The sequence below is a fragment of the Fusarium proliferatum genome, assembly GCF_900067095.1.
Source record: "Fusarium proliferatum ET1 genome assembly, contig: FPRO_scaffold005, whole genome shotgun sequence".
Taxonomy (NCBI): Eukaryota; Fungi; Ascomycota; class Sordariomycetes; order Hypocreales; family Nectriaceae; genus Fusarium; species Fusarium proliferatum.
The window spans coordinates 598,287-618,245 of record NW_022194794.1 but is presented as its reverse complement, the minus strand read 5'-3'; the positions used below and the strand labels follow the sequence as shown (position 1 = coordinate 618,245).

The following is a 19,959-nucleotide window of genomic DNA, read 5'->3' as shown; positions in this document are numbered from 1 at the left end:
AACAAGTCACGGGATATGCGAGATGATATCAATGTCTTGAAAGAAGTAAATACATCTAGATACGGCGTTTCGTTGTCTCCAATAATTGGTAGATGATATTGAGGGTTGCTTAACGTGCATCCCAGAGGGGGAAAGATAACTCAGGACCGATCCTAAGTAATGAATGAATTTATGTAACTTAGTATGAATTTAGTATACCTTTACTAAGTTTAGGATACCCTTTACTAACTTTATTTCAACACCTTTTTGTTGCTCCCTGAGGGCATCGTCGGGTTACCTAACATGATGGATTAGACAGCGACTGGATCAACCAATCAGAATAGCTCGGATGGACCTTCAGATCTATCGCACGTCATCCGAGGTTTTGACTACTCAATAACGATCACTTCCTCCTCAAGAAGGTTGCTTTACATAACCGAGTAGTTTCCATAATTCATGCAACATTATCTTCCTACAGCACCACCGAAGCACATCATATCTTCATTTCGGGCTCAAGAAGAACATCCGGCAAAGGCGGGGTTGATGCGACCTTGAGATATCGAGACATATAATTTCAACATGTCCGACAGTCACTATGACTCTCAAAATGAGGACAAAAAGCCTCAAGTGTCAAATATGAGCGTCGCAAACTCCAACATTGTCGTGGTTGGTGGCGGTGTCGTCGGTGCTTCTATCGCTTGGCATCTCTCCTCCGAGACAAACGTGACCATCATCGCGGAAGATATCGGAGGAGTGGCCACTCCCAATTCATTCGCATGGCTCAACGCTGCTTCGTCGGATAAGAAGTTCTACTACGACTTTCGACTTCGGTCTCTTCAGCATTGGAGAGAGATTGAGAAAGCTGTTGATAACTTACCTATTCATTGGGGAGGAACAACGAGCTGGGATAAATCGCCCGAAGAGCTTGAGGAGGAGCAAAAGAACCTGACTGCTTGGGGATACGATGTCTTTCGAGTTGATAAGACGGAAATATCTAAGCGGGAGCCTCATGTTGAAGAGACGAAGCTTCCGGAATGGGGTCTTGGTTACGATCAAGAGGGAGCTCTGGAAGCTGACGAGGCGGCTGAGCTATTGATTAACCTCGCAAAAGACAACGGCGCGACAGTTCTCGAGACTAAAGTCACAGGCTTCACCAAGGCCGATGGCCATATCAGCGGCGTTACTCTATCGTCCGGCCAAACTATCCCCGCAGACCATGTCGTCGTAGCCGCAGGTCTAGGAAGCGTCCCTCTCCTCGCATCGCAAAACATCCCCCTCCCACTCAAAAGCACAGCCGGTCTTCTCGTCAACACGAAACCCACCCCTAAAAAGCTTATCAAAGGTGTAATCAACGCCCCCGAACTGCACATCCGTCAAACCCTCGAAGGAGCTTTGCTTTTCGGCTCAAGCTACGCCGGTGGAGACCTAGGCGATGATCCAGAAAAGACAGCCCGTGAACTCTTCACCAAACTTCAACAGTCTGTCGTCGGGGGGGATAAGCTTGAGTTTAGTCACTACACTATTGGGCATCGCGTATTGCCAGAAGATGGACTTCCGATTCTTGGAGAGACGGGATTGGATGGCCTGAGTGTCGCTGTGATGCATTCTGGGGTTACGAATGGGGCTCTTGTTGGGAAATTGCTGAGCAGGCAGATTCTCACTGGGGAGACGGATCCTATCCTGGAGAATTTCCGACTAGATCGTTTTGCATAAATGTGCGCTCGCAGAAGTTACATTCTCGAAAGGATGACGATCATACAACTAGTGCTCGTACTGTAGGATCCTTGCCACTTACGATTTATTGTTTTGAGTGCTGAGGTACCACTCAGTGAGTTGTAATGGCCACTCTCCAGTGAGGATGAAAGTCTATTAGAGGATAGAAAACTAAAGGAATTAAATCCTAAATAATAAAAGGATTTAGGGAATTTATATAAAATTAGGTAAGTTTAAATAAATCTTTTTAATAAATATATTCTAATACATTTTATGAAGTCTGCTTTTCTTGCTTACTGGGGTCTACCTACCTACCTATTCTGCACCGACAGCCAGTGTCATGAAGATTGCTCCTTCTCACCAAAGCAACACATTATCGCTCTTCTTATTTATTTAGAATGCTTTCGCAAACTTCGCTCTTCATCTTCATCATCATCATCATCAAAATCGCGATCGATAATTCTTCTTTTCCATAATGGCTCAGCCGTAAGTTATCGAGCCCCGACTCGAGAGGTTCTTGCTGACAGAATCTGCATCAAGGGTATTCCAATTCCCATATGGTGCTCCAGGTCAACAAAAACTACGTCTGGAAGAAGGTTTTCACGGGACATTTGCAGCTCGTAAAGCATTCATCGACATTACTTTTGAAAACAACATCCCTAGCACAAAATCACATGTGATGCACGTCACCTTCATGAAGAATGCGAATGTCAAGCAACGCGGAGTGCTCGAGCTTTACGACCGGCGTTACCCTGGACGCATTCGTCAAGCTAATGGCACAGCCGCAGCCACAGCTCCTTCGGTTGCAGAAGATGCTGCGTATCGGACACTCGTGCGTCAAGGAAAAATGGATGCTTTTTCGTTAGCCCTGAAACGCATCTACAAAATCGATCCCAAGACCTGCGCGAGCGACTTTCTTCACAGCCACAGGTTTGGCGGTGCCAGTTTTGACGGTGCCGAGTTTGATAGCATGGCAAGATTTGAAGCTGCTACTTGGTACGAGTGTGACCAGCACTTCAAGACCGAATTAAAGGCGTATAAAAAGCTGAAACGACTTCAAGGCACCAGAATACCACGCCTCTATGCACATGTGCGAATTTCACATGGTGACGTTCCCCAAGCTGCTCGAGACGACGCACCATGGGACCAATTTCTTTGTGTTCATGGTCTTCTACTAGAAGACATTCCTGGCCCCACACTCGAAGACTGGCCTACACCTGACATGGCGCCAAACATGTTAAAGATAGTAGCACAATGCGCTGCCGAAACGATATAGCAGATCAGTACATCGGGCGTTCTTCTCAAAAAGACTTGCAAAAATGTTATAATGAAGGAGGATAACGCCCACATCCAAACGCCCTTTCTCGTCGATTTTACTGAGGCTATGTTCAAAGAAGACTTGGACAAGCTTGAGATTAAGAAACTTTCCATAAGTCCCATGTTGTTTGCACATGTCCAAATCCTCCAGCCAACTTTGGAACGCGCATATTAGGAACAGGCGAAGAAGAGACGTTTCCTGGACTTGTTTGCTGAAAGCTTCGAGGAGATCCTTTCTCGGAAAGGAATAGGCCGAACTGGGGTTGTGATTCGCAGTTATCAGACCATAATTGACGAATTCGATCGATGGTTCCAGGGTGAACGGAATGTACGGCCTTCGTACTTAGTAAGGTGATTGAGAGGATGAAGTTGAATGCCGGAATCAGGGCTTGAAGCACTTACCTGTTGTACTGGGCTCGATCCCCTTTGTAGTCACAATACGTAGACATATTTAGTTGAAGGGCACTGCGGACAACCATTGTTTGTTGAATAGACTATCAGCTCTTTTCTTTTCTGTTGTAATCTACAAATCCTGCTGACGGCCCATCCCGACTAATCATGTAACCGAACCGATTTGGCTCATTGAGCACTAGTGATGGCATGTCCTTATTGTCTTCAATCCTCACAAACTGATCCTGTTCCCTCCCCCAAAGATCCTTGCCTTCTCTCACTGCAGCAGCAATTTTATCTCTGTCTCTATATTCCTCACGATTCATCCACCGATGAGAAAAGCTCGCCATCTTGTTGAGAAATTGATCTATAGTCGGAAAACAGCTGCTGCAATGCCAGCCGGCGTTAGTCAGCACGTCCCTCTCGAGGAAGCGAAAGGGACGGAAGCCGCCGTCTCCGTTGCGAAGGTTGGTGGGTTTGAGGGTTCGGTGTCCTTGGTAGTATGTCGCTTGAGGGTGCTGCCACTCTGGACCGGTATGGAGGAATTGGAATGAGTAGTAGTAGAATTTGGAGGAGAGTGTTAGACGGCGGGGAAAGTCGCAGTATTGGAGGACGAGGAGGGTTTGTGGACGGGGTATTTCATCGACATCGGCTACAATTAGAACGTCTCCTTTGTTTGGGGCTCTCGGCCCTTCGAGACTGAGCAGGACTTGGTCGAAGGGGGCGTCTCTTTGCAAGTCTTCGTAGTCCCAGGCGCGATGCGGGTCGAAGCTCGATGGGAAGACTAACTTGTGATAGATTATCTTGTGATGATATCGACGAAACCTGTCCCAGTTCTCTTTGAGGATAAGGGGTTTCGAGTTGGCTTGGAATGATTTGGCTGACTCGACGATGATGAAGTAGTCGACGTAGTCGTACAATGCATCGAGGCGTATTTCAAGGAAATCCAGCTCGTCGTTTATCATGAGCATATCGTAGACTTTGCGCTCGCTTGAGGGACTCTTGGGCACAAAAGCTGAGTAGCCATGGACGGAACAGAGATCATGCGCAGCCCTGGAGGCATAAAGCTCCGAAGTCTTCCGGTCATGATGTGGAGTCGGGCTCAGAAGGTCTATCGACTGTAGCGACTTGGTAAATACTGCACGAGAGCCGCGAAAAGGTCGGAACGTCAACCAGAGCAAGGAACAAATGCCAATGACTAGAATACCTCTAAACACAGCTTTCGGTATCATATTGACTTGATCATGAAGATGGAGAGCGAAATGTGCCCAAGACAAGAAGGATCTGACATTCCCCTTTGCTGTTACCTAATCTGACTCAGGACTGTTGGTCGCACACGGAAGTCGGCATTCATGGTTACATGTGATATCCTGCAGCCAACAACATCTGATTACTGTGATACGAGCAGGACATTGTTGACTTGAGGGAGTTTTAATTGGTTGGCGAAAGGTGAAACGATGTAGTACGCATAAGGGGACTTTTGTGCATCCTTTGTGATGATCAACCAACAGCATAGGCAGCCACGGTATTTCTTTTACTAATGGCATATTGCACCAAGAGGGCCGGGGAGACAAGAAAACTCGGGACCTTGATCCTAAATGACAAAAAGACTTAGGTACCTTAGCTTAAGCTTAGGGGACTCTTTACTAAGTTTATTTTAGCACCCTCTTCTAAAAATGTTTTCTTGCTCCGCGAGGGTACGATCTCAGTTTTAGGGTATAAGAATACTCGCTCCCTTGAGGCGTGGCCTGATCCAAATAAGCGGCAATTGACGAGTCCTGCGTTAAGAATGTGGGCAAATACAAGGTTGTATCATGACGGATGATCGACCGGGCACATTCCCTCTTGGCCAGCGGGAGCTAAACAACTGCCGATCCTAACCTGTCTCCCACGAATCGGGGCATTTTCTACGAGTAAGCATCCATCAATGCAACAGCGTCACTCACAACAGGAGCCACAGCTATCAGTGCGCGCCCTGGAGGATCTAGTCAGACGCTCAAGCGAGACCCAGGAGCCGGTCATAACGCGCTATGGCCGGATTGGCAAAAGGACCCCGATGTTGGCTGACACAGGTACTTTACGAGAGGTCCAATCGCCGATTACGCCGGTACAGGACCTTTTGTTATGCATAATCCTGGAGTGAGCCAGGGATAACTCACTTAGCAGGGATCTCAGCCCTGTCGCCGTTCAGCTTACCTGCGGCCCGTACTCTTTGTAGGGATGTTGGAAGAGGGGCTAACCGCTGATCTCGTCCGAGCAAGTTCGTTGAATTTGTGACGAAGCCCAAAAGGTCGAATTTGAGAGCGTGAGACTCATGTTAGGTAGAGGCAGCCATCCTGTACTTGCTAAGTCCAATGTTTCGTGACTAGAAAATGATAGAGGGCGGTTGTACTAATACAATGCTAGTCAACTCAGAAGGTTCTAGGTAGAGGTTGCTTTAGGTCATTCTATGGACGATTAGTTGTAATCCTTAACATGCATCAAGGTAGCTCAGCTCACATATCTGCTTACCAGGACCATCCAAAGATACATCTTGTCTCTGAATACATGAGAGATTTTTGAGGCCGACATTCTATTTTCCTTTTCCAGATCATCCAAGCTAGGACGAAGTGATGTATCGATCCTATCGAAGTCTGACATGCTTCCCTCTTGAACTTTTACGTTCCTTGGCTAACATATGTGTGTGTTGAGCTATGAGTGAAGCTAAATACTTAGGTATACCGCCCTGTGACGTTGATATTACTTCAAACTGAACTAAAATGCTCATCGAAGGCTTCTGTGCACTTTGAAGCACGAGGCATTCTAATGACAGTATGTGTACCTCTCTTTAAGAGGTTCAAACAGATAGTCGTATGATGCTGCACTTCCACGGACCGTCGGTGCTTAGAATCTGATGTGCATCTGCTCCAGACGCACTGAGGCTTACCAACACGAATTCGCCCCCAGTATTGAACATCAGATGCTTCTGAGTGACGTCGAGAGGTGAATCCTTATTGCCGTAGTCAAGAATGTCTCCGTGCAAGATGTGAGGATTAAGTTGAAAGATATACCTCATTTGAGTCCTTCACTTGTCAGCAACGGCATGCCACCATGTGATTTCCGAGTGCCAATTATTTACATCACGGTGACAATCGCTCTCCTCTCAGCTATAAAAGCTCCCAGTAATCACAACTTTACCAGAGATCACCACAAGCTTCTCCCTCTTCAATAACCACTCCATCAAACACAACCCCTCAAAATGAAGACTGCCTTCTTCAACATCGCCGCTCTGGCCCTCACCATCTCCGGTGTCTTTGCCAACCCCGCCCCTAACGGAATGGCAGTTGACATCTCCGAGCGCGACGGCGTTCTCCAAGTCCGTGAAGTCGTAAGTCCACCTCGCATGTCCAGCAAGTAACTCAAATGTTGATGTTTAAAGCCCCGTGCCGAGGCTGGGATCCAGTGCAGAGAGTGTGTTCATCTCGGTGGTCGCTGCACCATTGGCGATGGAAGCTGCTATGCTTCTGAGCATGCTAGTTGCCGCTGGTGTGGCAATAACTGCAAGTCTCGATGTATCGGTGATGGACAGACTTGTGAGCAGTGGTGTCTTTAGATGCCAGACAATTGATCGTATCTGGCCTTGGCGCTCATTTGCACGTATGGATGAGTGGTGGAAGAAAGATAATAGGATCACGCTCTTTTAACATGACAGATACTTGGAAACAGGCTAGCTAGCTTAGTACACTCGCTTTATTGAAGTTATTGTTATATCTCTGATCGCATTGGGCACTTTTGATCCTGACATTGGACTATGCCTGTTCTGGGTGAATGATACTGCAGACTAGGCCCCTCGAAATGCTGGTGTTGCATGATTCGCGCCTCTGCCTGATATCCTTTTGACTCTGATCAAGCTCTTTCAAGATCAGACCGAGTCCAATTTCCTTTCCATCCTTCGCAATAGGAACCATCTTTCCATCCCGTTTTCTGAAGCGACCGCTTACCAAAACCGCCTCGATATCGCGGGCCTCACTGTACGTCACAATCGCCGCGACTGGTTCCTCCCTCGCCGATGCGCCAAATGCCAAAGATTGATCTCGGGAGAATATCACAATATCGGCCCTTTTCCCAACAGAAATAGACCCTATCTCACTCTCCATACCAACAGCCCTCGCAGCTTCAATGGTCGCTTTGTTGAATACATCATGACTCGTTTGATCGAATTTATCGAGCTTTTGGCCTTTTTCTTTATCCTCAAGAGTCTTTTGGAGACGGGAGAAAAGGAGAGCGGTTCTACCTGCTTGCATAAGAGATGACGATGTGAGACAATGACAGTCTGCGCCCAGGGAGGTGGTGAGGCCTGGTTCGAATAGGAGATGCCAGCCCATTGAACCTTGAGCTTCTGTGGCTGGTGTGCATGCTAACGGGACACGATGTTTCCTAAGAATGCCGAAGTCTTCATCGTCCATGTAGTTTCCATGCGAGATGACAATGGTGTAGTCATCTTCTGGGGTGGGGAATAGAGAGTACTTCTCAAGAGCCTTTGGCACAGAGGATCCTATTTTGTCAGAATTTGTCATATTATTGGTCCTTTTGGCTTACCGAAATTGCCGCTGTGAGATGTGATGAGCTTGACACCAGCATTCAGCGCTCGACGGAATAACTTTTCGACTGCCTGCTGTGGCATATGATATCCATCGAACGAAAGGCCAACGTTCACAAGACCGTTTCCAAAAGGACCTCTCTGGGCTAGATCCTCGACATGCTTGATGAATGGCTCGGAAATAGACATGGCATTCGGGACGCATGATTCGGTATCCCATTTCTGGAGATTTAGGAATGTTTCTCCGTATGCGAATATTCCACGGATGCCAGAGTCGGAAAATGCAGATATAGCAGACTCGGCTACTCTCTATTAGTCGTGATAGAGTGCTGCGATGTTATAGACGTACCGTGCTCGGGAGATTTACAGCCGTGGCAGTGATCGAGAACGAATGTCGTTCCGGCGTCGATGGCTTCAAGACAGCCTGCCAATTGGCCCCAGTAGATATCTTGAGGGGTATAATTGAAGGATTGCAAAAGATCTAAAAGGTCAGCTACGTTATTCAACAGCTAGATATGTACTGACCATCTGAGAAGTATTCCAACCAGCAGTTGTCTGTTCCATAGCCCTTCAGCTGCGTCTGCCAAAGGTGATGATGAGTGTTAATGAACCCCGGGCTAATGATCTTGTCGGTGCAGTCGACAACTTCAGCATGAGGTGGAGGCTTGATTGATTTTCCAATTTGTTTGATAATGCCGTCTACTATCAAGATATCGGTGTTCTCAACGGCTCGAACAGAATCATGTTCGCCATGTTGAATGACCAAGCCATTCTGCAAAAGAAGTGATTGAGGCATGTCGATCTATGATGAACTCTACAGAATAACTTATTCATTTCCACTTCCTCCCCTTTCCTTTCCTTTTATATGCAACACAGCCAGTTAACTACTCTCCTCATTTTCGCCAAGGATCAAGCTGTAGGTGTAAAGTTATAGCAAACTCGGCATGTCAAAGACTGATTATCACGAAACTGGACCTAGAGTTGCATTAGCCTTGGTCAAGCGTCGGAGAACCATGTGGAGGAATATTACGAGGTTATCTGTCAGCAGATTCGGATCTTGAAACGAGACGTGCGTTGCCAGGTTCGTGTTAGTCCAGCCAAGTCGGGGTCTCGGTGTGCTGTACTTGGCGAAAGGCCGAGAATAAACACGAGTGCCGATGCGTTTTTGTATGGCGTATCGGGACTTGTAGTCAGCGAGTGCCGACTTCTCTCCACTTTGCTTCCCCAGATTTCATGTCGATCAAGAAGGATTATGATTAATTGTGGATCTGGCTCGTTCTGAAGCGTTTTGAGTGTCCATAATTTGACATGATGGTAAGAAATAAGACGTTTGTGATCATGACTGAGGTTCTCTTGTTCGGGATGTGGGGGTTCATATCGGGGTACATGCATAGCTTGGTTGACACTTGCGTTCTGTACGCTGAGAAATATGTCGGCTGTTAGCAAGTCACTTCTACTTCAAGAAATCGATCTTATAATAAAGGCCTTCCTTCTTCTTATTGTTGAAATGTTCAGCATCATGATCTTTGGGGATCGCCGTATTCTCCCTGTCCCGTGTGAATGGAGTCTCATTAGCTACCTGCGCTTAGCTCTCTGTCCACTAACCCGCAATCCACTTTCACAATTTTGGTTTGCAATTGGGTCAGACAACAACAAACATCCGACAGTCAATAGAATCGTAAACGCAACATCCGAGCTACAAAGAATTCAAGAATTCTCCTCAGCAGCTGATTTATAAAAGTGGTAAATACTATACGGATAAGCTTATTCAATTGAGTTACTGCCCGTCGCATCATCTCAAGCAATGCTACCTCATGGGTCACCATACGCAATACAACTCTATTCGTGCGCCGTTGAAGAGCTTCCCCGAAAGTCAAAATATAAAATCACCCTGTGAGAATTATAGTCAATCGCATGACTCGAAAGAGCCATGATGTGTTGGTGAGCATACGTTACCTACTGGCTAGAGAAACCTTGGACTCCAAAGGAGAATGCCAAAAATGCTAGCTTGAAAGGTCTCCTGAATTTAAATTAAATCTCTTCAATGTATAACAACGTTATCCATGTCCTTTTTCCCACGGGGATACATTGCAAAGGCAGTTTGGCCTCCTAGGTATGCCAAGTCTCGTTCAACAGCGGTCACAATGCAATATTCAAGGATCATGCAAACCTGTATCCGCGAAGCTGGAGCCAAAACTGCTTGGGATACCTAAGAGAACATATGCAACTTCTACATACGTAATAATCAGTAATTGTCCAATTTAGAAATCATCAACATGTTCTTCACTGCCCAGCAATGGCAAGGTCGCGTACCTTACCTAAGGTACCTACCTAGGTACCTAGATATGATTGTCACTGATTCATGTTGCACAAGATATATGTGGGTCCCCTGCCACTGCCTCGAGCGAACTCTCTCTTAACCTGTGTTCAGCCTTCCTCGCCCTTTTTCCATCATACCACGACCTCATCTTCATCATAGAATTACGCTCGCGATGGATCATATTCCCAACGAGATTCTGAGCCATATTCTCAGCTATCTTCTCACCGACAGACAAAAGCACCGTCTGCACGAAGACTCAATCGATGACATCTTGCCCGTTCGCCTCGTCTGTCGCCTATGGAATGATCTAGCAACCAAACATCTCTTCCGAACATTCACGCTCTAGCAGAGTGATCACACTATCGAACACGACTTTACTTCCTGGCATCAACTTCTAGAAACAGACTCTATTAGGGACGCTATCCGAAGCGTCAACATCGAAACCGCGCCGTGGGATTCTCAGTTGCCAGACGGCGGTACCATTCTTGTTTGGCCGGATTCTTGGCTCGAAAATGGTCACTGGCCTGAGTTGGTATCCGCTATCAACCGTATCCGCGACATGCCAAATCTCAATTCCATCACTTTGCGCTTCTCCTTTTTTTGCGTAAATGCATACCATGACGATACAGTGTTCCAAGAGCCCTCAGGAACACGCCGAAGGACTCTTGAGATTGTATCAGAAGCACTGCGGGATCGTGAATCCCATCCCGGGAGAAGTACCATTCGAGAGCTAGTCTTGTGCAACCTTGAGGATACCCCACTGCCAACAGATCTGACCCACAGTTTATTACGAAACATCGACCGACTACACATGCGCTTCGTTTACGAAGACGAGGATCAAGAGAGTAACGTGTTCTCAAAATATTTGCAAAAGACACTATTGCCTTCGGTCGCCGAACGGCTGGTTGAGCTGACCCTTGCTGGTTGGCTCTGGGGTGCTATCCCAGCCGAATTCAATCCTAAAGGTCTATCATTTCCACGACTTAAACGACTGAAGCTGGATAAATACATCATTCTTCGACAAGACCAATTTGATTGGGTGCTTGACCAGCGGTCCCTTGTTGATCTTCAGCTCTACAATACCAGCATTGCGACACATTGTGCTTTACTTGCTTCAGATCAGGACGATTTTGAAGAATGGGGCGTCAACCTACATGGATGGAAAGAACTGGCAAACAACCACGAAGTGAACGGCCCACCCATTGGTTCCATTCTCAACATGCCACATTATGGAGAACTCCGGCCCGGTTGGTATATGAGTGACTTGCGATGGTCCAACATGTTCGATCGCATCCAGCAACATTTGCCACTGTTGAGAAACTTCACTTTCGAACTTTCAAAGTGGGAAGATTTCTCAGAACACTATCCAGGGAGCCCGGGCATGTACTGTATGGACGAGAGGTACTGGACTTACGGGGAAGGAGTCTGGTCAACGATGTGGTATAAGCCAGCAAGGGAGCATGAGTGGACAGCGACTTGCTTTTTTGAGGACGACATGGCAGGAACCCCAGTGGGTTTATACGAGCGTACTGAATCAGCTGATCGACAGGCATTGGAGAAGTTGATGGAAGTGACACGCAAGCGACGTGAGGGAAAATAGTGCGCTAATGGGGGGAGATCATCCATGAGGTAAAGCGGTTAGAGGAAGAAAGCTTGAGGCCTTTATTGCAGGTGAAAACATGACAAATCAAAGCCCTTCTATGTTATCCTGAACTTAACTCGGGGTTTTGTAACTTCGAGAGGTTCTAAGTCTGTTTGCTCCTTGAAGCGTGGAATAAGTTGGGGAATTGTGATTCATTTCCATGTATGATGTAGACTGTGGTATCTATGACAAACAACAATCACCACTCTCAAATACTCTCACCTCACCAATACTCCGTACACCGTCCCAGAAACATGGGCCAAGACTCAAGGATGCACAAGTGAAACCAAACGAGGAAAAGCCTCCAACCAGGGTGGTCCTAGTTCCCAATTATTGAGATCACATGCAATGGCCTCAAACTCGGGGCTTACGCAAACCTGACCGCCTTGAACAGCCATCAAAGGACACCCTGGCGGCCACTTCAGCTGAAGAGACTCGAGGTATATCTTGACAGAATGCCTTGACTTGATACGTGGATTCGTACACAAAAAGTCTCGCAGGTCGGGCCAAGGGATGTAATCGATGCTCACAGGATGAGGATATGTATTCTGGACCTCGGTAGGAAGCAGCCACGGCGGTACATCCTTGAGAGTCATAGGATCAGGATGTAAGCGCCACTACGCGAAGGATTAGTATGCAGGAGACAATAAGGCAAAGATGAACTTACTCTCATGAGACGATAGGCAAAGAAATACACCCCGAACAAAGTCTCCACACTAGCCATCTCAAAACCCTTGAGAAACGAGGTCAGAAAACATGTGACTGCATTATCCCCGTAAGAGTGAAGCGTCATGTTAGGCAGCTCAGGGTTCCTCGGCAGGGACCTAGCGTGGAGCGGATCCTTGGGAAAAGCAGCATGGGTCTCGTAGAGAATCGCGAAACTCCGATACTCGAGACAATCGGCCTGCGAGTGATGCTGCACTCCGCATCGGCAATCGACGTGCGACGGCGTGGGGAACAAACTCGACATTACCTCCGGAACCTCGGCAGGCGGGATATCGTGGTGGTCTGCCGCACATGGAGCACCCGCCGGCGCAGCTCGTCGCCCTGCGGGGAAGTCCGGGGTCTCGACACTCGTGTCCATCTCATAAGCCTCGCCAGGGGGTTTCTGCGAAGATCTCTGCTGCAGGGCCACCAGATCAGCGCTCAACTGCGGGAGCGTCCGGAGCTGCGCGGAAACGGTATCGAGGTTCCTTCTGATCTGTGCAATGTCTGCTTCCATGCGCTCCATGCGCTGCTTGTGCTCCTGCCGGTTCTCCCTGTGCTTGACGCGATCTGCCAGTCGCTTCTGGCTCATCTGAGCCTCTGTGCGCACCCGTCGCTTGGACGAGCCGCTGGGTGGAGACGCGGACATGAGAGGTGAGTCGAGGTGGCTGAAATAGGGAGGTGGTCAAAAGGTCATATAGTCTGGCTGTCAATATTCGAAAGGGGATATCCACTGTTTTGAGCGAGGGTTTTTGGCGATGCCTTGCGTGATGAAAAGCTCAACGGTGAAGAAAGAAAAAAAAAAGGGGAGACGCGTCCGACGTCGACCAGTTAAATAGACTTGAAACGAGGTTACGATAACCCCGTGTCGTTTACTTGGCGCTGAAGATGAGAGTGTCAGGATTGACACTAGGAGGCAAGGTAACTATGTCAGGTGTACATACATACACGCACGTGTAGAGTAGAAAAGGGTAAACGGGTAGCAAAAAAGCGAGCGTTGAATTTCTTTGCTTTGGGTGTGCGAGTTTGGCTGCGACGGGAGGCGAAACGCGGGGTAAAGCGCCGAGATGAGCACCGGATTATTCCCTGTTTGGTCCTAGCGGCGCAGGGGTTTGCCAGGTCTGTTGGGGAGGAATTATTGGCGTGATTGGCTGGAGCTTGTGTATGATTATCAGGAACTTGATCTTGACAGTTGCCGCGTGCTTTAAGCATAAGGTTAGGCAGATTGGGTTTATCGGGTACCTACCTGGGTTATGTATGTTTTGTCGCTTCAGGGAATTTAACCGGTTGAAAGGGAGTGGTTGCTTGATGGAGGAGGTGAGGGGCTAACCCAACAAAGTAGAGGTGATCTTGCATACCCTGGAGCTGCATGAGACTAGGAACTATTGCTCTATGGCAGGATGAGGCGTATGACGAAATCTAAGTGAAAGATTGTATTCATTCACTCGTGATGACAACAGTCTCATAAATAAAGGCATGTTGTAGTCTTCTATTAGGCCTTGAGTATTGTAAACTTCTACTGATGCAGAAGTTGAAGAAAAGTCAAGCAATTTTGGCTTTTGAGTTCAAAAGGACTGCATTAACTACATTGAGTTTGTAAATAAGCACATAGCGTGAGACTATACCAAGTTCTAAACTCGATTTCTCAGCCCTTTTTCGTCAATGGGGGCCATCGCCTTCGAACTCGGATATTCTGATATGGTTAGAGCAGAAAGAAAGTAATGTCTCACCCTGCATGTTCAGTTCAGTGGGTATTTGAATTATGTCACCGAGATGAGGTTATAGCATCGACAGGGTTTACGAGAGGGAACGGTGCTACATGCAGGAAGATGGATAATCTAGCCCAATACAGTGATGTAAACAAGTGAAGAGGATGCAGTATGCATTTGAAGCGCCTGAAATGATGGAACTTTTGCAGAAGCAACGCTACCCTCCTGGTACAGTGTTTTATAACGCACAAGCATTAAAGGTCAAGACAAAAGAAATCGCTAGAGTTATTTTCAAGTCCTTCAAAAGTCAATTAATAGAAGAAATAGTAGGAGCCTCGCAAGATCTACCACGAAAACTTCTGCCCAGTTGCCTCCTCAGAGAAAGCCCACAGCTTCTCAGCCTCACTGCTCGAAACAGCCAACGGCATCGCTTCAGTACTGATTTGACAGTCAGCAAGAAACGCTCCATAATTCTCACTTCCTTCATGAGTCTCCCCAACACCATTCGCAAGCTTGGGATCCAAAGCAGCAACAAGACTAGTCGAAGCTCCAGCTTCTACCGACTTGGTAGTAAAGAACCCCACCGACCCCATCTTCTTAATAGCCTCCAACGTCTCTCTCGGAAAGTTTCTTCCCAGTTCAGTCGTCCTGATGACACCAGGGTGAACAGAAAGAGTGAGAATACCGTGCTTTTCAAAGAGACGCTTGTTAGCCTCGATGCCGAAAAGGACGTTGGCGACTTTGCTGCGGTTATACCCATCGAGCGGAACATAGGCAGTTTCTTCAGTATTTTCGTATCCCCAGACTTTAAAGAACTCGTAATTTGGCTGCTCCTCTTGAGGGAGGTCTTTATTCTTCTTATCAAAGTTCATGTCGCTCCAGCGCATGCTTGACTTTGTAGGCGAACCGGAGGTGACATTGACGATACGAACGGAACCATTTGGTTTGTTTTCGGATGCTTTGATGAGCTTGGGCATCAGGAGGCAGCTAAGTAGCCAATGGCCGATGTGGTTGGTTGCCAGATGCATTTCAATACCATCCTTGGAGAGAGTGCGCTCTTGAACGGCCATGACGCCGGCGCTGTTGATGATAAAATCAATAGCAGGAATATCAGACCATGAAAGGGCTTCTTTGGCCGCGTTGCGGACGGCTTCTTGACTAGAGAGATCGACCTCCAAGAATCGGTAGTCTACATCTGGGAACTCGGCTTTGAGGTCATCGATGCTCTCCGTTGCCTTGGAAGGACTGCGACCGGCGAGGATGATATGGTCCGGATTTTGAGTAGACTTACAATGATAAGTATGTGGAATATTCCAGGAGGGGGGAACTTACAAAAGCCTGCGCGGTTGCAAAGCCAATACCCCCACGGTTGACTCCGGTGATGAGGACAGTTTTGCCACGGAGACCGGTGGAAAACGCTTTGGCAACTTCAATAGCTTCGGTATTAGCTCCAAAGTCTGTGTGTGTGGTTGATGCCATGGTGATAGATGAGAACGTGTCTTGCAGTGTAGAAGTAATAACCTGAGTATGATGTGGATGTCTATAGAGGTGACTGATGTCTGTATTGTCTGGGTGCGATCATCCTCTGTATATATACCCAAAGAACTCTTCCTTGAGCGTCTGAATATTCGCAAAACATCGAAGCCTTGCTCTCAAATCATCCAATACAAGACTTGCTACCCGATTCGGAAGCCATCTCAACATGTCAAATGGAGATCCTGGCGCCACTATAGTCTCACTTGAGCCAATGAGAGATTTGCTACCATATTCGGTTAGAGGTCCTCGGCACATTTCAGAGACCTCATTGGCTGGTTATCTTCCCAGGAGTGAAACTTGAACGGAGTTAACGGATTTCTTTCATTTGGCCTTTAACTCCATGAAGTGATTACACGTCCATCAAGCGGACTTGATCCCATAGCTTCCGGATTGGTTCATCATGGATAGCATTCAGCCACGGAAACTTCGCTAAACATCCCTTCACTTGCTCCCAAGCCATGATGCCAAGCAACGAAGCTTGCTCTCGAAGTGCCTCAATAAACCACTCACGACCATCCGGAAGTGAAACTGAAATCCCTCCCAAGTTGAGAAGCCAGAACTTGACCTCATCCTCATGCTCGCTCAATTTGGACTCAATGGCCTCCTTCACAAGAGCCATGATAAGTCCCCGTCGAGCAATGCGAAACTGCGTATTATTGAAGTGAATCGATATCATAAAGAGGCATAACCCGATATGATAAGTAGACTGAGCATCCTGCTTGAGCCTAGACTCATAAATCGTACGGAATTGGAGCAGTCGATAGCAGATTGATACCAGGACTTCTTGAAATTCAAGGAGATCGAGGGGTTTCTCATCTTGGTGTTTGTTGAGCAGTCTGCACAAGCCCATGGTGTCAGAGAATGCTTCTTGGATGATTGGGCCAAGTTGGTTGGAGTATGCATCTGAGTCTGGCTGTAAATTAAATCCCTTGTATGCCAAACTGCGTTTTACGTGATATATATGGTCTCGATGAAACAGCGGGTGTCCGCCTTGTTGCATGGCAAAGAGAATATCGGTCCTTTAGACATCAGCAACTAGCCATTCAAAATTGACAACATATCAACTCACCGGCAAATCTTGACAGTAATCACAGAATCCCCAATATTCTCTAGCCCGCCACGAAGGTCCACTATCTTCTTCAAACCAGCCATATGTGTCTCAGCAGCCGCGTAATGCTCTGCTGCCTGCTCTTGATTGATAAGAGCCATGATTATCGACATTGTATGATCCGATAGCGCTTCTTTGCTATTCAATCTCACCTTGAGCTGGTCAAGAGTCTGAGATATACAGCTTAGCGAATTGGTGCAGTTGTAGCCTATGCCTAGATATATCTCGTTTGACGCTTGGATGAGCGCCAGAGAGCAGTCGTAAGCTTTGAATTATTAGCCAGTTCAGCATGTACTGGGTCTTATTACTTGCATGCTTTGTCGTGAAACATAATCTCGAGCCATTTGAATTTGTCCTTCTCAATAGAAAAGCCCAACTGAACTGGATAGACATGTCCGACTGTCACGTTAAAGACTAGTTTGTCAGCACAACTCGCCAATTTTCATGAGCATCGACTCACAATCGTCTATCGCTTTCCCAGCAACCTTTGTCACGGGCACAGGGAACGGGAAGCTGAAGAATTGAGTCGCAAGCGGCCTAGGAATTCTTTCCATTGGCCGACACTGAACAACTTGGTTCGTCCGCGATGGTCGATGAAATGTTTTGCCTGCATTTTTGCCCTTCATTACATGTCGTCGCATGAGCTTTTTCGAAGTTTTGTCGGCATTTAAGCCGTCCACGAAAAAGAAGTTTTGCTCCATCTGAGCATTTAGTGGTTGCAGGAGTGAGATTTTATGATGTCAACGTAAGCAAACTCCGTTTCGGTATAGGCGACCGCCTGATGTGCCCGTTCAATACAACCTTGAATTCCGGTATCATGAGTACCTACCTATATAAAACAATCAGCGCCTCCAAATTTAAGATGGGGAATTTCACAATTAATCATAGACCAATTTCAGCTCATAATTCGTCTTCTCATTTTATCTACTCTACATAAACTCGCTCATCTCTCATAATACAGACTTTTACAGTTATACATCCTAAACGGAAACAGATCCGCAAGGACCGCCAGCATGGCTGTGTCCGCTGGATCGCTTCAGAACAGAAGCGACCTCAGCATCCCATCGTCGAGTGTTGTGGGTAACCTTGGGGAGGCTCTTCCAGGTCTTGGCATATCGAGCAACAGAGTTAGCGATGGCCTGGGTGTTGACGAGGAAGGCCTCCTTGTTGAGGTTGTTGATATCGTCGCCAATCTTGTGGTAGTTGATATCGTAAGCGACACCAGCCTCGCCACCGAACTTCTTGGCCTCCTCCTCGGTCTTGAGCTGTTCGGCGCCGGTGAAGAGACCGCCGGAGGGAATACCGTTCTCGATGAAAGCGGCGTAGTCGGAGCGGCCGCTGAACTCGGAGGGAACGTAGCCGAGACGCTTGGTCTTGAAGAAGCGCTCAAAGTCCTTCTCGATGGCGTCGGATCCAGCAGGGCCGGTGAGGTTGAAGGCGCTTCCATCACCGTCGTAGATACCGTAAACATAGTTGGGACTAGCAATCTGAAAATTGTCAGTATTTGATTTTGTTAAAAGAATGTTTTAGAGTCTTACCATATCGAAGTTGAGGTAGGCTCGGATCTTGGCGACTTCAGCGTCAGAACCGTTGATGCTCTTCATGTAAGCATATGAGCCGAGAAGACCAAACTCTTCAGCACTCCAGAAACCGAAGCGGACGGCGTTCTTGACGCGGTACTTGGTGAGAGCCTGGGCAACCTTGAGGATACCAATGATACCGGAACCATCATCGCTAGAGTCTGTTAGCATTGAGGAATTTAAAAAATATGTTGGGGACTTACTTAATACCGGGACCAGCAGCAACGGAGTCAGAGTGGCCTCCAACAACGAGAACGTTGTCGTGGTCACCCTCCTTGGTCTCAGCAATGACGTTGAAGGTAACGCGGTTCTCAACGGTAGCATCAACCTTGAGGTCAACAGTGACCTCACCAGCCTTGGTCTTGGCAAGGATAGCCTGACCATCCTCCTGGCTGATACCAACAATGGGAGCGAACTCGCCAAAGGGCTCACCAAGAGTACCAGCCAACTCGCCAGGAACGTTGTTGTAGACAATGACAGCGGCAGCTCCGGCAGTCTTACCATTGGCAGACTTCTGAGCGAAGGGGCACGTTCCTCGAAGAACGAGAACAACGTTGCCCTTAGACTCGGCGGGGAAATCGCTAGCCTCACAGCCAAGGTTCTCAGCAACGACAAGAGGACCAGAAGCCTCACCAGCGGGGGTGTAAGTCATGATGGCAGCAGTGATATCATCGCCGTCAACCTTGAGGGAGGCAGTACCAGCAGAGTACAGCTCAGTGAAGGGCTGCTTCTTGACATTGTAGTAGCCAGTCGCCTTGAGGGTCTTATAGAGCCAGTCGACAGTGGCGTTGTGACCAGCTCCACCAAAGACACGGGTGTTGCCGTTGGCCGTGGCGATGTCCTGGAGCTTCTGAGCGCCGGCCATGAGGTCCTTGATGTTGATGTCCTTCTGGAGCTTGAGCTCGTTGACGAGGGGCTTCTTGGTGGCGCTGGCCGCCAGGGCGAAGAGGGGGAGGGAGAGGGTGGTGAATCTCATCTTGACTTGACTGGACTGGACTGAGCTGCAAAGAGAGGGATGAGGAGTGAGGAAGGGGATTTCTGAGGGTGGAAATAGTTGATATTTATATGTTGTCGATCGTACGGAATTAAATTTCATTGTAATCTACTCGTCACAAACCCATACCATTTCGTGATAGCACAACGTGCATGCACGGCACTTCTGCATAGCCCGGAAAATGTCCCACGAACCAATGACCCTCTCACGGCCGCGGGATCCAAATCAGGCAGTTCCAGGGATGTCTCTGGCGATCGAATCTTGGCGTCGTGTTTGCTTCCCCGCAGGAACTGCCTCTTCCAGGAACTAGCGCCGACTCGGATCCCACGTCGCCTGGAACTTTTGGAGTATTCGCCAATCCGACCTATGTTGATAACGGCAGGTCGC

At 47.8% G+C, this 19,959-nt stretch overlaps 11 protein-coding genes across 11 annotated transcripts; 4 read left to right on the top strand and 7 right to left on the bottom strand.

Moving 5' to 3' along the window:
• Positions 1-558: 558 nt before the first annotated feature.
• FPRO_10456 (uncharacterized protein) lies at positions 559-1,692 on the top strand (the record flags this gene model as incomplete). The annotated part of the gene is made up of 1 exon (XM_031231423.1): positions 559-1,692. One exon carries the CDS (start codon positions 559-561, stop codon positions 1,690-1,692), a length of 1,134 nt encoding a protein of 377 aa, XP_031081461.1.
• A 475-nt stretch (positions 1,693-2,167) lies between these two features.
• Positions 2,168-2,968, top strand: FPRO_10455 (uncharacterized protein; the record flags this gene model as incomplete). Its single annotated transcript, XM_031231422.1, has 2 exons — positions 2,168-2,178; positions 2,233-2,968. The coding sequence occupies 2 exons, from the start codon at positions 2,168-2,170 to the stop codon at positions 2,966-2,968; spliced, it is 747 nt and encodes a 248-aa protein (XP_031081460.1).
• Positions 2,969-3,506: 538 nt separating this feature from the next.
• Positions 3,507-4,631, bottom strand: FPRO_10454 (uncharacterized protein; the record flags this gene model as incomplete). Its single annotated transcript, XM_031231421.1, has 1 exon — positions 3,507-4,631. The coding sequence occupies one exon, from the start codon at positions 4,629-4,631 to the stop codon at positions 3,507-3,509; it is 1,125 nt and encodes a 374-aa protein (XP_031081459.1).
• A 2,006-nt stretch (positions 4,632-6,637) lies between these two features.
• FPRO_10453 (uncharacterized protein) lies at positions 6,638-6,991 on the top strand (the record flags this gene model as incomplete). The annotated part of the gene is made up of 2 exons (XM_031231420.1): positions 6,638-6,766; positions 6,818-6,991. The coding sequence occupies 2 exons, from the start codon at positions 6,638-6,640 to the stop codon at positions 6,989-6,991; spliced, it is 303 nt and encodes a 100-aa protein (XP_031081458.1).
• A 196-nt stretch (positions 6,992-7,187) lies between these two features.
• On the bottom strand, positions 7,188-8,774 carry FPRO_10452 (related to cytosine deaminase and related metal-dependent hydrolases; the record flags this gene model as incomplete). The annotated part of the gene is made up of 4 exons (XM_031231419.1): positions 7,188-7,933; positions 7,978-8,280; positions 8,328-8,459; positions 8,504-8,774. 4 exons carry the CDS (start codon positions 8,772-8,774, stop codon positions 7,188-7,190), a joined length of 1,452 nt encoding a protein of 483 aa, XP_031081457.1.
• Positions 8,775-10,470: 1,696 nt separating this feature from the next.
• FPRO_10451 (uncharacterized protein) lies at positions 10,471-11,898 on the top strand (the record flags this gene model as incomplete). Its single annotated transcript, XM_031231418.1, has 2 exons — positions 10,471-10,584; positions 10,648-11,898. 2 exons carry the CDS (start codon positions 10,471-10,473, stop codon positions 11,896-11,898), a joined length of 1,365 nt encoding a protein of 454 aa, XP_031081456.1.
• Positions 11,899-12,206: 308 nt separating this feature from the next.
• On the bottom strand, positions 12,207-13,294 carry FPRO_10450 (uncharacterized protein; the record flags this gene model as incomplete). The annotated part of the gene is made up of 2 exons (XM_031231416.1): positions 12,207-12,557; positions 12,608-13,294. The coding sequence occupies 2 exons, from the start codon at positions 13,292-13,294 to the stop codon at positions 12,207-12,209; spliced, it is 1,038 nt and encodes a 345-aa protein (XP_031081455.1).
• Positions 13,295-14,698: 1,404 nt separating this feature from the next.
• Positions 14,699-15,833, bottom strand: FPRO_10449 (uncharacterized protein; the record flags this gene model as incomplete). The annotated part of the gene is made up of 2 exons (XM_031231415.1): positions 14,699-15,640; positions 15,687-15,833. 2 exons carry the CDS (start codon positions 15,831-15,833, stop codon positions 14,699-14,701), a joined length of 1,089 nt encoding a protein of 362 aa, XP_031081454.1.
• A 406-nt stretch (positions 15,834-16,239) lies between these two features.
• On the bottom strand, positions 16,240-17,099 carry FPRO_10448 (uncharacterized protein; the record flags this gene model as incomplete). The annotated part of the gene is made up of 2 exons (XM_031231414.1): positions 16,240-16,909; positions 16,960-17,099. The coding sequence occupies 2 exons, from the start codon at positions 17,097-17,099 to the stop codon at positions 16,240-16,242; spliced, it is 810 nt and encodes a 269-aa protein (XP_031081453.1).
• A 203-nt stretch (positions 17,100-17,302) lies between these two features.
• On the bottom strand, positions 17,303-17,699 carry FPRO_10447 (uncharacterized protein; the record flags this gene model as incomplete). The annotated part of the gene is made up of 2 exons (XM_031231413.1): positions 17,303-17,412; positions 17,459-17,699. 2 exons carry the CDS (start codon positions 17,697-17,699, stop codon positions 17,303-17,305), a joined length of 351 nt encoding a protein of 116 aa, XP_031081452.1.
• A 279-nt stretch (positions 17,700-17,978) lies between these two features.
• On the bottom strand, positions 17,979-19,554 carry FPRO_10446 (uncharacterized protein; the record flags this gene model as incomplete). The annotated part of the gene is made up of 3 exons (XM_031231412.1): positions 17,979-18,485; positions 18,537-18,732; positions 18,782-19,554. 3 exons carry the CDS (start codon positions 19,552-19,554, stop codon positions 17,979-17,981), a joined length of 1,476 nt encoding a protein of 491 aa, XP_031081451.1.
• Positions 19,555-19,959: the final 405 nt, after the last annotated feature.